Below are 17765 nucleotides of genomic sequence, written 5' to 3' on the forward strand. Positions count from 1 at the left end.
AATAAAATTAGATGTCAATTATATATTCCATATTCATAATTTGTGTTCTCTAAATTGACTCAAAATACTTAGCAAAAGATTATGGGTATTTCACCACCAGGTATTATACCATCTTATGAAATAACAGTAATAAAAACATCAGATACAGCAGATTAACACAACATTGTAAATCAACTATATGTCAATAAAAAAACAAAACAAAAAATTATAGCACAAACATATAAAAAGAAGTATAGGCCAATGAAATAGTACAGATAATATGAGAAGTGGCGGTGGCGGTGGTTTAGTCACTAAGTCGTGTCTGACTCCTGTGACTCCTTGGACAGAGGAGCCTGGCAGACTACAGTCCATGGGATTCTCCAGCCAAGAACACTGGAGTGGGATGCCATTTCCTTCTCCAAGGGATCTTCCCAACCCAGGAATTGAACCCAGATCTGCACTGTAGACAGATTCTGAGAAGTAGATTAGGATAACTAGTAACAGCAAGTGATAAACCAAGGCTAGAAAAAAAATAATCAATAAGGGACAGAAGACAATATCCAATATTTGGCATACTTAATAATAATATGGAGAAACGTCTTCTTGAGTCATACTTTATATAACATGCCAATTAAAATTTCAGACAATGAGGGAAGTGGGGAAGGGCAATAGAGGAGTGAAAGATTAAGAGGAATGAACTATTATGTATAAAATAAGCTACAAGGATCTACTGTATAACATGAAGAATATGGAAAATATTTTATAATAACTATAAATGGAATATAATCTTTAAAAACTGTGAATCACTGTATTGTACACATGTAACATTTAATATTGTACGTTGACTATACTTCAATTAAAGATTTCAGAAAATTGTTAAAGAATTTAAGAAATAACTGAAAATTTAATGACAATATAAAAATAGAAACTGAAAGATTGTCCTTTTCTATCAACTGAAGAAATAGAAACTACAATGGAAAAGATAGCCAGATATAAACAAACTGATATGATACAAAAACCATTTCAAATACTGAATACAAGAGAAACTGACAAGACATAATAAAGGGTTAACTGCCTACTTCATATAAAGAATTTAGGAGATCTCTATAAGAGCACCAAGGGGCTTGTGGATAAATGGGAAAGGGATATGATGAAATAATACAATTAAGAAAAACATACCACTGCTTAGCAGAGACAAAAAAACTGGAGGCAGAGCCGGGTTTGTTGATTCTCATTTGCTGAGACTGACTGAAATAATGTACATCTATTTAGGTCCTAAACTACTTTAAAACAATCTAAAAAGGTATATCCCTGGTCTAGAATTTATAGAAATGAGTGGACATGCTGGTACAACTTTGACAATTGCTTATAAAGGACATATTGCTCACATTTTCATATGTACAATTTTCACTTTTAGGAGATGCCAATATATCTAGATCTTTTGGTAGGGATAGGTCAGAATGAGTCACAATCAACTGATAAGAATCATAAAATTCTCAACTTAGTTCTGGCAAACATCTTATTTTTAAAATACGACTTTTAAATTATTCTTCTGAGGAAATTAGCACCGGAGCAAATGTATTCTGCAAAGAACTAGCCTCTCAGAATTTCAAAGGAAGCCACTAAATTTATTAACATAACAGTTCTGCCAAATGCTATGAATTACAAGAAATAAACCTTTAGGCAGAAAGTAGTTAACACACTTGTGAAATGTGTGCTGTCACACATCAGTGATCCACCTCAACATCAATTCTTATTAATATCCACATCATTCATTTATTTTTACAATGATAAATTCTTACATATCATAGATCTTGATTTCACTACTCTGTAGCAGCAGTAAAGTGTTAGAAGGCCCATCAGCATGATGACACACATTCCAGTAGTAAACCCAGCCTGATTAGAAAGTAAAAATATAGAACAACATATAGCATGTCAGAATAAATTAATATGCAACCATATTAAGTTACCCTAAACAATTATCATAAAAATTTGACAGCTAATGTAAAACTAAATAATCTATTTCTTTAATAATTTTATGTAGACTTATTAAAACTTATTGTAAAACTTACAATACAAAGAGAAAAAAATTCTAATACAAAGTGTTCTGAAAATTATATTACCTGTTTTATGCCCCAAGGAATACTTAGTATAGATGTTCCCAGCATGGTATTCCAAATCATAAAACTGAAAGCAGAGTAATAGTAGTAAAACATAAAGTTTGACTCTTCAAATATTTTAATTAAGACAAAAATTAAAATAATCAGTAATTTTTATTTACACATAATTTAAGTTATGCTCCAAAAAGTAGTTTAACTCACATGGTTACTAAACTGGTGTTTTTACCATATCCTTCAGTGTAACTTTGAAGCTTATAAGCAGAACCCAATGGGCTGTACACATAGCACTCTTCTGGACCTGGAACTACATGATCTGGGGCAATCTGGTTAAAAAAAAAGTAAAGAAATGTTAGAACCAGTAAATGTTCAACACAGGATATTTTCTATACAATAAAGTACCTGACTATAGACACATTTCCAACTATCAGGAACAAATAAACAGTGTGTATCCCTGATTAAAACATAAAAATTACTTTTTAAATATAGTAAGATCTAAAGGAGTAAGAGTTTAAATACTATAAATAATAAACTGTTCATCCCAAATGAGAATGAATTCTTAGAATATGCAATTGTCAAAATATTTTTCTCTTTACTTTTAAGAGACAGGAGGAAGAAGAGCCACAAAGACTGAAATTAAGAATTCTAGATGGAAGGGACTGGGATTTAAGTGAGAATTTTTAGAATCAAGTGGTCATTGAATTCCTATGTGAATGTGGTTTTAGAAAAGAGGCAGGTTGGGAACTCAAACTATAAGAAATTGAGGAGTCAAAAGAAGGGAAAGAAAAGAATAAAAAATATAGACTATTCTTTTAAACGCTTTGGTAGTAGAAGAAAAAGGTAAGCTAAAGTGGCTTAAGGTAAAGGCAAGACAAAGATTTTTAAAGACAGGAGATGTAAACAGTAGGGATGGAACCAATAGAGGTTGAAGACACACGGGAAAAGAATGATTAAATATGTATATATTTCTTATACACATAACACTCACTTGACCCCGATACATTTCTTTCTACCTCCCTATTCTGGGGGAAAAAAAATAGTTTCATGATGGAATTCTGACCATCTCACTGAGAATTGTCCTTTGAGAATATGTAGCCCTTACAAATAATATTAAAGACATAAGAACTGACTGGTATAAAATAAGAATCTTTTGTATCAGTACTTACTACATAAATCTACATCTTTGTGCTAGGTACAATGCTAGGTTTAGTGTTCAAGGAAAAAATAATATATGGTTCATAACTTCAAGAAGTTTAAATTCCAGTTACAAAATATATAAAACAATTATACAAGGCTATAAGAATAAAAATTAAATGTTCAATTCTGGAACACAGAAATGACAACAATAATAACAACAATAATGGGGACTGGAATAGCTGGGAAAGACCTCAAGAAAGTGACAGAATATTAGGCCTCAGTAGGTAGACAGGATACGAACTGGTGCAAAAAGAAAGAATATCAAATCCTTCTCTTTTTATGCATATAATTTTTGGTGCCTTGTGGGAAAAGAATGCCTTGAATGCCACGCCTGTGGCTTTGTAAACAATTATTTCTTAGAGCTACAAAAGCATATATAGAAATAAATAGGTCTGCTGCTTTCTCTTTACCCTCAGTCCTCTAGGGTCCGAGTTCTGCTGTCTTCTACTATGGAGTAGAAGAAAAAAGGGGCAGGACCAATTCTGTATCAGGCAGGAGATAAACTATGGTATCTACCAGAGCAAGTTCAGAAAAAGTGAAAATCTAAAGTTATCAGGGATAGAATTAAAAAGCTAGAGGATAAGAAATTATTAGGAGATACAGAAAAACTGGGAGATTGGATCCCACACTCTGTCAGTGGGTCTAGGACAGTGCTTTTCAAACTTGAATATTTTTGTGATTCACACAGAGAATTTGTTAAAATACAGATTTTGATTCAGTAGATCTGGACTAAGGGCTGAGAGTCTGCCTTTTTAACAAGCTCTCAGTGATGCTGGCCTGTGCAGGCCACACATTTATTAGCAAGCATCTAGGAGATGCTGGCAGTCAAATAATTTACTACCCTTCTCCAATTGGGGAAATTTTCAGAAATAAAAAGTTACAACTCTCCAAAGACCTGACACCTATGGTTTCATATTTCTCTTCCTTTAAAAATCTTTTAAGAAAAATAATTTTGGGATTCTCAGAAAATGAGCATGGATGTATACATACAGTCATTAAAAACGGTCATATCATATTCACTTTAGATCACTGTTTATATACTTTGATTAACTAGACGCAACTGTCAGTTAACAAAAGGGATTCAACTTGGTGTGCAATGCTGACAATTTTCAGACAAACAACATACACTCAGACTTAGACTGGCTCAGCTGGTATCTCTGAAGTTTGCTTCTGAGAATACAGCCTCTAGGAGGTCTGCACTAGACCTGGAGATACTGGATTACTTCTACTCCCCAGAGAGCTTAAATAATTCTGATACAGCGCTAAGACTTTACCATAACTACTGACGCAAAGACCTAGAGTAAGAAAAAGTGAAAAAATTGGGGGAAACAAATGATCCCACCCAGACTATTTTGAAAGTCCCTACTTTGACTATGCAAAAGGATATCTTAGGAATTCACAAGGCTTAATATGAGATATCTGTGTTCAAGTGACTAGCCCAGTTCTCGCCCCTTGTAAACATCTAGAATGTTGACTTCCCTTTTCCCTTTTTATTATTACCTATAAAAATCATTTTTTCTTCTCAGAATGTTTCATTCTTTTTTAAACTTTCAAATTTCTGAACATCTCATATGTGGTAATTCTTATAAGCATGAAATTTCTTATATAGTTTTGAACCTAAGATAATAATACATATTTAATAAGAAGATCTAGCCTTCAATCTAATTTTTTATAGTCTCTTTCTATGGGCAGTTTTTACATTTTTTTTTTCAGTTTTTACATTTTAAATGATTCAAAAACAAAAGCAGAAAAGAATATGCAACAGTAGGTGGACTGTAAAGCTTAAAATCTTTAGTATCTGCTCTTTGACTTGTTTTTAATCTATAATATATATATATATTCTATATATATATGTGTAAATTTCAGTTTCTCATTTCTGTAGGAAATTTCTCAAAACATTTTTCCCTTATAGCTACAAACTTAAAAATTGAACAGACTAAGCAGAATTTATTATTTATTTTATTAATCAATGACCTAAACTACTTCAACAGTTCATCCTTCTCAAAGATTTTAGGATTATGGATTAGCAGAATTCACTCTAACAAATCTCTAGGCTGTTGTAAACATAAAGAGATTGTTTCAAATTTCTCTATGCCAGGCTAATAAGAATGAACTAGTCTGAGATGTAAGATGTATTAATTAGTATCTTTGACTTTCCATGATGCCATCCCTGGAATAGGGCCAGCAAAAAGTTCAACCACTGGGAGTTGCCCTGGCTTATGTTCACTGTTCATTTCAACTTAACCTTAGACAATTAGCAACGCTTTGTCCCTTACCAGTGCCCTGTCTGCAGGAGCGGTGAGCCGGCTGTAGTAATGAATCCTCTTGTTCATGGCAGAGGCATGGTCGCTAACCCTCTGAATGACATCATTCACATTGACGATGTTTGTGGGCTCTATATAGAAAGGCCTAGAGAAGGGAATATACACTTGACAAAGAACGTTCAGGCAGAAATTCTGGAAGTCAGCCATTGAAGAAAATGACTTCTTGTCCTCCATTAGAAATGGGATGTACCAAGGCAAGGCATTCACTTCTCACTTTTGGTGGGAAAAGAAAATGTCACAAAAGAAGTATTATCCAATCTACAGAATAAAGCTTTAGTTTCATAAAGTTCTTACTTTAAACACACTTATTTAAACTTAAGGAATTTAGCAACAGAGAAGGCATAACAGAAAGAGCTTCAATCAGTTATCAAAAAGAAATAGAGCAGCTGTCAGTTTTCAACAATGAAACTTAGGCACAGCTTTGAATATTCTCTGAAAAATATTTGGCATTGGATCAGAGAGATTACAGACAAAAACATTCCTCTATTAAAGAGTCTCTACTACTTTATGGGCCAAAATTACTTCCTATGATAAACACAATTCCTATTTCTTGGTTCATGTACTAAGGATTAGTGATCTCAACCATCTCCCTTATGAAACTTATCCAAAGTACTATCAAATGGAACATTAAGACACTACAGATATTTTGTCTCATTCTACTTTTCTTAGATTTCAGTAACATATCATTACATTACTATTTATATGTAATGCTTTCTCCTCATAACTGTGTCCCAATCAACCATAGATGCTTGTTTTCAATCATCATGTTCAATCATCAACCCATTCAGTTCCTTACTGAAACTCCCTCCATTCGCTTTCTTTCCAGCAATAAACTACTTTAAATGGAAAGATCTGCAGGGGTGCATGAAGTGACTACATTCCTCAGATCCGTTGAAGTTACAAACGAACTGTCTCCCAAACTGTATGTCATTTGCTGTTTCAGATTGTACACAGATCCAAAATAATAAAGAGGAAAACAAGCCAAGAGATTTATCACTAGTTCCCTGTAAGTCTTCTACATTTATAGTTCTGAAATAAGCTTAAAATTTCTTAAAGTATGGTAACCATTTTTGGAGACACTGTTAATCTAATCTTGCGGGAAGCACTTGAAAAACCAAGTGACTGGAATTTTAGTTTATGCAATTTTTCCAAATAACTCTGTAATATTAGAGAAGGTAAATTTAGCTTAGTTTCTCTAGTTAGCATACAGTATCTTTGAGTCTTTTGTTTATTATTTACTCTTCACCATAGCACCTAAATATGGTGGGTACTTTCTAATTCAGTTCAAAAAATATCTAAGAGCATTACCTAGAGCAAATAAGTAGATATAGAGATCAATAAGACATATTATCTATAGTAAGCATATACTTGCTAAATGAAATCAGTGATGTCACTAAATCTCAAGGGGATACACTGAAAACATGAGTCAGAGGCCAAATAAACTATCCCTATTTATAAACTTGGTAGCCTGAGATAATTACCACTCTTTTGAAGGCATTAGCTGTTCTAAATAATTTACATCTCTACTGTAGCACTCAGTAGTAGTATTAAAAAAGCAATATAAAAATATATATGTCTGGGGGACAGTGAGGGGTCACATTCTACAGGATATTGCCTTCTTCTTTTGTAAGAATGACATCCCACAAAATTAAAAAACAAACTACAGCTTTAATGCCAACATAAAGCAGAGCTTTAAGCTAATCAATGATAACTAATAGAGACCAACAAGTATGACATTGATAGAAAGAGATGACGATGTTCTCCTCGTAGCCTATTACTCTGAAAATTCAATGGTATTAATATTTAATATCAAGCACTAAGTTGGCGCGAAGGCCTGTTGAAAAGCAGTCCAAAAGTGTTCCAATTTCCTGGCTCCTGGCCTCTTACAGAAGTGTTAACTGTACCAGTTTAGTTGGCTTGGGTACTCAGAGCAGAATAACTCTGAAAGTTTTTCTTTTTCAACAGTTCTCATCAAGATGCTGAGTGCCTGTTCAAACAAACATTTTGGAATCTTTTCAATGCAGATTCTCTTTAAAAACATACAACTCAGCATATTTTAACTGAATTATTAGAAACATATGCTAAAGCTTCATCTGAGAAAGCAAAAATTTTGAATTATATTTCTAAATTGAACTTTTGTTGGAATTGAAAACACTTTTAAAATTGAAACTATACAGAGAATATTTAGAATAAAACATTTTTGAAACTTTTTCTTTTGAACAGTTTCACATGAATGCTCCCTATCAATGGTACTTCTCATTTGAAATGCAGCTCAACTGTGTCACACTGAAAAGAAATTATAATATTTCATGCACAAGTTATGTTTATCTCACCTTAAAAATATTTGTGGTCATGCTACAGAAAAAAATTGCTTTTAACATTCAGCAAAATTTTAAAAATATTTTAAAATATTTTAAAGTGTGACTCAAAACCTTGTATTTTCATTTAATAAACAAAGAAACCTTATTTCTACCTAACACCTTTTCTAGGTTCCACTCCTTAAATTCCTTAAAAATTTTTGGCTTTTAAATCTGTCTCCACCCTTCTACTGACCAGTTACGCTTCTCTGAAATTTACTAACAATTCCATGACTCTTAAGAAGGTTCATTCTCAAAATGAAGACTCTTAATTTAAAACTATTTCTTTATTCACATCTCTAAGGAAGATGAAACTCTCAAACACCTACCAAATTGGAATTGTTTGTTAGAAAATGAAAAGAGAATCAAGTATTCACAAAAATCTCATGCAAATAAACATTCAAAATAATGAACCCACTGTACCTGTTTCTACCTGTTTGGTAAAACACTATGTCTGCTGGGCAGCTCTTCAATAAAGAAGACAGAAAAGAAGTTAATCAAGCCATTGTACCAGATATTTACTGCTACAAGAAAAATATTGGTAATTTCTGGCTTGCTGACACATTTCTTGCTTCCTCTGAGGCCTAAATAACATTCTCTTTCACAAAAACCCTGCTCTATGCTCCAACTTTACTCAATGTATCCTATTAGGGAAATTAAAATGGAGGGAGTCTTGTTCAGACTTCAGAAGCAGGAGAGCAGGCCTGTGACCTGCTTCTGACCTGCCTGGGTACTGCCCGGATTCCATGCCTGCCTGCAAGCACAGCAAGTCAGGCAGTACTTTAGATAAGAGAGCAGGTTTCGAAATTTTTGAGCCCCTGGAGGTCTGGCCAACACCCTTGGGTCTAGCAAAATTCTGTGACTCACGAGGTGAAACAAACAGCATTGTAAAAGTTAAAAAAAAAGTCAGAGCTGCATTTTTATGTCTGGAATTATAAGTGGGAGCCCTTGAAACTGCAATCTAAAGTCTCACTCGTGGTTGGACGCACTGCCTGGGACCCTTTCCCACTGGGATTCCAGATCGCTGTTAATGAGGGACTTCCCAGCACTGTTTAAGTCTGGAGGTTGGCTGGCCTAATTTGGGGCTGTATATGCTGTTACTTTTCTCTATTGTTTCTATTTCTCTTCTTTTAATGACTGTATGTTGAAATTAAGTCAAATAATTCTCTATTAACTATAGAAATTGTTGTGTGTGATGAGTGGTTTCTTTGTTAGCAAATCCTTTGAAACAAGGAAAGTAAAATTTTCAGCAAAACATCTCCAAAGGTTGAACCTATATAAGCTCTTCTCTTTTTATTAGGGTTAATTACTTTATTGGTTCTCTAGTTTATGAAATATTGTTTAAGTGCCAACAAAGTATTAAGCACTGTGTTAAATATTAAATGATCAACAGGACATAGAGCTTCAAGGATCATAGTCTACTGGAGAAGATAGGTAAGTAAGCAATTTCAGTTCAGAGAGAAAAATAGAAAAAGAGAGAAGGTGATTATGAGCAATAATAGGAGCAAGAAGGTTGTGCGATGTTGGGTACGTGCAGAGTACAGAGTACATAGAAGGGGAAACTACATCATGTCTGGCAGATCACAAGAAGACTATTGCTGAGGTGAATCTGAAAAGATACCAAGGAGTTAATCAAGGATGAGGAAAAGAAAAAAAAATTGTGCTTTAAATAATAGAAAATTATGCAGAAAGAACCCAGAAAGGGAGCAGGATAAATGTTTTAAAACTACAAGTAGTAAGAAGAGGAGTAGTAAGAGATGAGGGAAACCTCATCAAGGTTAGTACCTGGAGGACTTCACATGCCAATAGACATAATCCTAAAGGGACAAATTCTCAGTCTTCTTAGTTGATTCCTTCTCAAACCCCCAATCCCTAAATGTCAGGGTAATCCAGAGTTTAATCCATTTTCTCTTCTCTATCTATACTCAGTCTCTTGGTGGACTCATTTAGTTCCATAACTTTAAATATAATGTGCATGCTGATGGCACTCCAACTATTACCTCCAGCCTGAACCCTCGATTCACATATAACTGCTCCCTGCTACCCCTCCCCACCCCATCTCTCGGATTTGTATCCCACACTAACCCCAGTACCTTCCTCACCATTCCTGACACAATGAAGGCATGTATCCACTTTAGGACCTTCGCTATTACTTTAAACAAAGGCTCTGAAGGCCTTTCTCCTAAATATCTTCATGGCTTGCTTCTTTACTTCTTTCAAGTCCTTCCTCAAGGTCCTCTTTCTCAATGAGACATTTGGTTATCCTTGTCACCATACCTAAAATTTCAACCTCTCTTCTCCATCCCTGTCATTTCTTATACACCATCTCTGCTTTTCTGCCTTCCATTTTCTCTCTAGCATTTATACTATCTAGCATAATATGTACTTTTTATTTACTGCTGATTACCTCTAAAAAATAAAAGCTTCACAAGAGCAGGGATTTTTGTCAATTTGGTCACTACTCTAGAACAGTACCTGGCATATCATAGGAGCCCAATAAAATACAGTGAATAAATGCATTTTGAAATCACTTTAGAAATATAGAAGTTGGAAAAAATACCACAAAGATTTCCCATACTTCACACAGGTTAACCCCCAGTGATGACATCTTATATAAACACAGTATGATCATCAAAACCTATATTGCTTTTATAATCAGGAAAAAAGTTAATAAAAAATCATGAAGATAACATTTTTAACTTTTCTTTAGTTTTAAAAATTTTTAAATAAATACCTGGGGGAGAAATGATGGAGGGAATAATCAAAGTATCAAAAGCTATAAAAAATGAGAAGCAGCAACCTAAAAGAAAATCAATTTAGTATGGTATCCTCAAGCAAATTAAAGACTTTTCAGGGTTAGAGAATGATTGTGTCAAGTGCTACTGCTAAGTCAAATGAGATGAGGACTAGTCTATGAAATGACCACTGGTAACCTGCATGTGAGCAGTTTGGGCAGAGTAGTTAGAGCAAAATCCTGAATGAACTGGGCTCAAGAGAAAAATTTGGTATGGTGAGTACAAATAATCCTTGCAAGGTGTTTTCTGTAAAGAGAAATGAGAGCAATGAAGTGGTAGCTGAAGAGGTAAGTGTAAATACGATAGGGAAATGCTTTAAAAGCATAAAAAATATAAAAATCACCTATAATCCCACAACTGGTTATCATTAATAACATTTTACCAACTTCAATCTCATGGAAAAAATATAATGACACAGCATTATATGTTCATTAGAATGGTGAAAACTTAACAATCTCACAGTATCAAATACTAGTAGGAGGTAGAACAATGGAAGCTCTGCTGGGAATATAAACTGGTATAACCCCTGTGTAAGATAGTCTGGCACTATCTAGTGAAGTTGAATATACATATACACTACTACCCATCATATTTACTCCCAGGGATATATCCTAGAAGAGTTCTCGTATATGTATACCAGGAGACACATACAATAATGTTATTCTTTGTAAAAGTCCCACAATGGGAATATCCCAAATGTTCAAAAGTAGAATGAACAAATAAACTGCAGACAGCTATAGAATAAAATGCTAGAAAGCACTGGCAATGAAAGTAGTTATGTACCACTTGGATGAAAACTATAACTCAACAAAAGTCACAAAAGAATATAAACAGTAGGATCCCATTTACATGAGATGCAAAAACAGGTAAAACTGAATTCAGTATTTAGGGATATAGATAACAAATAATAAAGAAAAGCAGAAAAATGATCACACAAATGTCATGAGAGTGATTACCTATAGGGAGACAGAGGGATGTGTTTGGTGAAGGACACACACCTTCAAAATAGCTTCAAAATAGCTGCAGTGCAGCTAATTTCTAGACTTCGCTGTTGGATGGGTGTGGGCTTTATGAATTTTTAAATTGTACATATGTACCATACACTCTTCTCTATACTGTATATAACATATGATAAAAAGAACTTTAAAAACAGATCTTAAAGTAACATATTCTTTCAAAATTCAGTAGTGTGATCAAGAGGGACTCAAAAATTCTTGTGTACCATACAGAAATTTGCTGGCAAAATATCTTAAAGATTTGTTAAACTTTAGTATGAATTAGCTACTTTTTTCCTGTAACAAGACAATTGTTCCAAATTTGTTGACCTCTTATATGACGACTTATGGCTGTCAACAGTATGCTACATAGGTACCCAGAAGGTATCCAAAACTAAAATAACTCCCCACATACCTAATCTGACTCCCTTCAAAGTAAAGATACTGTAACAATGACTGAGAAAGAAGTTGCTTTTTGAAAATTAATTTATTGCCATTCTGAGTGACATTTGGGATTCTGGTTCCCTGACCAGGGATCAAACCTGTGTACCCTGTATTGAAAGCTTGGAGTTTTAACCACTGGTCTGTCAGGGAAGTCCCTGAAAAAGCAGTTGCTTTTTAAAAAACTCACATTATACAGAAACTATTCTGATAATGGATGTTTAAAAATGTTTCCATTGTTACATTATTTTATTGTTGAAAATAATGTCTATCACCAATAAAAACTCAAAACTGCAATTTTATACACACGGATTAAAATTTTTTTAATGTTTAAGAACTTCCAAAGAATGTAAATGGTCTTTGAACATGTTATTAACCACACAAAAAAATCAAAGTAAAAATTGTAATAATGAAGCAAATGACAACACCAGTATCTAGGTATTTATTTTATATAATACTAAATATTAATACTAATATCTTCACTAAAAAGTATTCAGAGTATAAAATGGCTAAAAGTCAGTGACATTAAACATTCAATTTATTTCAAACATGAAAATTTACATTTTGCATAAAAAGTATAAAAAACATTGTAAAGTTATAATTCCAATGTAAATGATTAGATCTGAGTGTATCTAGTGCTTCTTTCTCCTTTGTACCGTTCTCATCAGAGTACCTTCCAAATGGATACCCTGAAGCATCTGGCTCCCCTCTAATGGTGCTTTCAGACCAGTGAGGTAGCTCCTCCATTCTGGCCAAGAAGCTACTGGCTTGTAACAGTTCTGATATTAATTCCAGTTAACCTGAGAAGGATGATTCTGTTCATTTCTCCCTCCCCTCCGGAAAGAGATTGGCTGCTTTCTGAAGGCTCTCTCTAAATCAGTGTGGTTTTTTTTTTTTCTTTGACAGAGAGGAGAGGTGGGAGGATAGACTGGAGAGAGAACCAAGAAAGGTGAACAACGCTACTGGTTGTTTCCAAGTTAACAGTATTAAACCAATAAAAATAGGAGTATTTGGGGCTTTAAAAATATTAATAACAAGGAATACCAGAATACACAAAACTAGCACAGCACTCACTAAATGTGATTGAGCCATATTGGGAAGGGTAAAAATTTACCAGGAAAATTTCAATAAAAACTACCATATATTATAGGATGAGCAGAAATGAATTTCAAATTATCTTGAATTACTATTGTGGCAAAGTGTTATAAGATTTTCAAAAATAATAAAGCATATTCTATTGTTATGGTTAACATTATAAAGTAAAAACAAAAGTTTTAATGTACTGTTAAATAAAATTTAAAGTTAATTCTACTGGGATTCCCTGATAGCTCAGCTGGTAAAGAATCCACCTGCAATGCAGAAGACTTGAGTTCAATCCCTGGGTTGAGAAGATCCCCTGGAGAAGGGAAAGGCTACTGACTCAGTATTCTGGCCTGGAGAATTCCATGGACTGTATATTTATGGGGTCACAAAGAGTCAGATACAACTGAGTGAGGTTCACTTCTTCAAAGTTAATTCTATCAAGATCATTACATAATTTTTAAATTTCTATTTTTGTGTTTTATAATATACATAATACAGAAGTACACATACAAAAAAATGAAACAAAAAGAAAAAAAGTACATATACACACATATAAATATACACAGTTCCAATTTTTCAGCTTATTATTTTTTTAAGTGATGAGGATGATATGATGAAAAAAGTAAATGCTGATAAACACCTGGCTGAAGGTTATGGGTTCTTTATTTTAAAATTCTAGGCTGTTACTTAGCCGCAAGTAAAATCTTCCTTAATGACACATGGACAAAGAACTTGACCTGAATATTAATTCTCAGGACTATACAGTTTAATTAAATACAGATGCTGCTAAGAATGAATTTACAAATTATTTCAGTGCAATTCATGCTTTCAAATTTTGGTTTTTAAAAACCGATAGATTGTTTTAATTCAACTGTGCTAAAAACAATCTCTTCTTTCATGGCTACAAAATTATCAATAAAATAAATGTAAGGGTTTTTTTGTTTGTTTTAATTTTAGTATCAGCACTGGGATGAGGCCAAAAGAATTATATAAATAGCAGGAGCTTTCAACAAAGTTAAGATGCTAGAAGCACCTGTAAGTATATACAAACCTAACAGTTCTTTAGTTTTTCTCTAGGTTGATATAAAAAACACCACCACCACCACCCCATCCTATTTTCTCTAGAAAAAGCAGTTCAAACAGAACACCGTGAGTGACATTCTACAAAGTAAGACTAGGAATGCGGGAAAAATTCCCAAGAGGGCACACTCTCCAAGCAGTTCTTCCTTTCACTTATTTTATGAGAATGCCAAAATAAGTTCCAAATTGTCTCAATTTCTTTAACTGCAATAAAGTAAGAGTATTATTAATTTTTTGAAGAAAAGAATTTGTCTTAATTATAAATTATAACCAAGATATACTTATTTATATAGTTATAATTATATTAATTATACATATGTGATAATATAAATTATAGACATTGCAGGCTTCAACCCTCAATGTCACACCCATTATTATTCTCCTTCTGACACAAATCTACCAAAAGAATTTCTGAAAGAGAAATGAAATTTCTAGTTTCAAAGCCTAATTACTCCCCATTAAAAAAGAAAAAAAGCAGGGGAAAAGAAAATTGCCAGGCCAGCATTTTAACTAAAATTTCCTCAAAAGCTGGAAATGTAATGAAATACTTCAGTAAGTATATATATTGAGACAAGTCTTATTTTTGATATATACTTATGATTCTTCAGATGAACACTAGAATTGCTTTCTTCATTACCTTGTTACTACAAATTGAAAACACAAAAAATTCATCTACTCTTTAAACAGATTAACAGAGAAAAAGAGCCTTGCTCTTATTCCTCTCCCATAACTTAAGAAAGGAATACTAAGGAGATCAAACCAGTCAATCCTAAAAGAAATCAACCCTGAATATTCATTGGAAGGACTGATGCTGAAGCTCCAATACTTTGACCACCTGGTACAAAGAGCCGACTCATTGGAAAAGACCCTGATGCTGGGAAAGATTGAAGGCAGAGGAGAAGGCGACAGAGGATGAGATGGTTGGAGGGCATCACCGACTCAATGGACATGAATCTAAACAAACTCCAGGACATAGTGAAGGACAGGGAAGTCTGGTATACTACAGTTCATGGTGTCCTAAAGAGTCAGACACAACTTAGCAAATGAACAACAACAACAACAACTTATCAATCTTTAGAAATCTTTATCATGACCCTCAAGAAAGGTAAATGGGGGACTTCCCTGGGGATCCAGTGGCTAAGGACTGCACGCTCCCAATGCAGGGGGTTTGATCTCTGATCAGGGAACTACATGTGTGGGATCCCACACACTTGCAACTACAAGTTTGGATGCCACAACTGAAGATCTTGCATGATTCAACTAAAACCTGGTGGAGCCAAATAAGATTAAAAAAAAAAAAAAAAGGTAAAGCAGCTAAGAGAACTTCTGCTTTGCCACTAGAAAGACACTAGCAACAAATGGTCTACACAAACCAGCCTTCAACCCAAATGGCAAACACTGTACCTGACCAGAATCCACTGTTGGTTGTATGCCATGTTACTTAGCAAACCACTCCCAAAATAACCGAACAGTCTGATAAAGGCAACAGTCCAACATGAAATCTGCTGCCAACTGGCTCTTATCAACTAATTTTACATACAGGAAAGTTTTATAAACAATTTAGTGAAAAAGAAACAGTGCTAGAAAGGGGATTCTGACACAGGAACTTCCACACATAGATGGCGAGTACAAAGTTGCACAACCTTTCTAGATAACAATTTGGCTACATAGTAATATATAAAAAAAAACTTTAATTGTGCTTTACATCCTTTTATTCTAATAATTATACTTTTGAAACTCTACTAGAAGAAATCAAAATATGGTATAAATATGGCATATAGAAAGCTGCTAATTAAAGCATTATTTAAAATAGTTAAAATTATGAACAGCTTAATAAACACTGTTAAATTATGATATATTTAAATAACATGCATTTATATAAAATGATATTTAGAAATAAGTCTTAATATGGAAAAATGATCATAGCTTTTTGGGGCATTTCAATGATCCTTAAGGATAATTTTTATTGTAAAACTTTTTACAATTCCTTGAAACCTGGTACTTTCTCCTTACTTATCATTTTTAGCTTCAGTCATAATCCCTAGAATTTATGGCAGCTAAACCCTTAGGTGACCTTGCCAAAGAACTCTAGATTTGCTGCAGAGGCCTGAGGTTCAGGGAGAGGCTGCAGACTCTTTTATTATCCAAAAGGCTCTTTTGATGAGAACAACTATTAGAAGCAACTGTGAGGGTGGAGAGAAATTAAGGTGAGTGGACCTTATTTTTTTAACTTCTCCAGAAGCAAGGCAAGAAGTACCCTAGGGGTCGGAAGTACCAGTCCCTACAGTTGCTTACACCTAAGTCCAGTCCCTCCTTGCAGACCAGAGGTTGGTAGTTACAGTCAGATTGGACAAGTCTGGCCCATGGTCTGTTTTTATCAATAAAGTTTCATCAGAACACAGCAAGGCCCATGCAGTTACGTGTTGTCTATGGCTGTTTTCATTCCACAATGGCAAAACTGAGTGCATGTGCCCACAAACCCTAAAATATTTACTATCTGGCCCCTTACAGAAAAAAAGTTTGCTGACCCCTGCACTTGACCACTGAAAGTTCTTCAAGAAACGCCTGCACAGAAACCTCCAAAGCACCTATCCATTAGTACCACAGATGACCTCATTCTATTCTTTGCTGAACTTAGCCAGACCCTATAGCATAGTTATTTGCTGGGATATGATCCCATGGGTTCTTGGTATTGCTGGATCAGGATGGGTTAAATCAGTACTTTTTTCTCATTAAAAATGAGTACTGAGTTGAAAAAACATATATATGTGTGTGTGTATATATACATATATGTGTGTATACATATATTATGATATATATGTATATAATATACATATATATAAATACATACCAAATATTTATAACCTCTCTTTTATTACTTTTGCTGAGTGTCTATCTCCTTCCCCAGAGTGTCTAGCACCAAAAGGAACTTAGTGAATGTTTACTGACAAAAGGAAGGGATAGAAGAACAAAAGAAAGGGAGAAAGGAAATAGCAAGGGACAGAAGCAGACAAGGAGAAGAAACAGGTAGGCAGGCAGATAACTAAGGAATATTTTGCAGAAGTAACAACAGCATGTAATAAAAATTTAAATTGAAAAAGTTAAAAAAATTAAAACTGTATATAGTATATGATCTCATTAAAAAATCATAGAAAAGGATAGGAGAAAATATACTAAAATGCTTTAATGACACTTGCCTCTGTGTGATGGGAATATGTTTCTTTATGCTTTTGTCTTTTTCCAGAACCTTCTCTATATAAGAACAAAACAAGATCTACCCTTAGAGAAAAAAGATAAATTTATCATCCTACAGAAGTACAGTTGATTTAAAAACTGTTTGTAAGAAAATGAGATTATAGGAATGCTATATTTTCTGGATAAGCTTTTTTTTTTATAA

General features: G+C 33.9%; 1 protein-coding gene across 4 annotated transcripts in view; it reads right to left on the reverse strand.

Moving 5' to 3' along the window:
* SLC38A9 (solute carrier family 38 member 9) overlaps positions 1–17765 on the reverse strand; it is an 85818-nt gene that overhangs the window by 41832 nt on the left and 26221 nt on the right. For 3 of the 4 annotated variants that reach the window (XM_065905470.1, XM_065905473.1, XM_065905471.1), the window contains exons 3-6: positions 5570–5702; positions 2301–2422; positions 2103–2166; positions 1782–1875 (exon numbers count right to left, since the gene is read on the reverse strand). In XM_065905470.1, the coding sequence (XP_065761542.1) occupies positions 1782–1875; positions 2103–2166; positions 2301–2422; positions 5570–5702 (413 nt within the window). Of the gene's footprint in view, positions 1–1781; positions 1876–2102; positions 2167–2300; positions 2423–5569; positions 5831–17765 lie in introns of all 4 variants that reach the window. The other variant, XM_065905474.1, reaches the window with a different exon arrangement.

This window comes from Muntiacus reevesi, chromosome 14 (assembly GCF_963930625.1).
Source record: "Muntiacus reevesi chromosome 14, mMunRee1.1, whole genome shotgun sequence".
In the NCBI taxonomy this organism is placed as follows: Eukaryota; Metazoa; Chordata; class Mammalia; order Artiodactyla; family Cervidae; genus Muntiacus; species Muntiacus reevesi.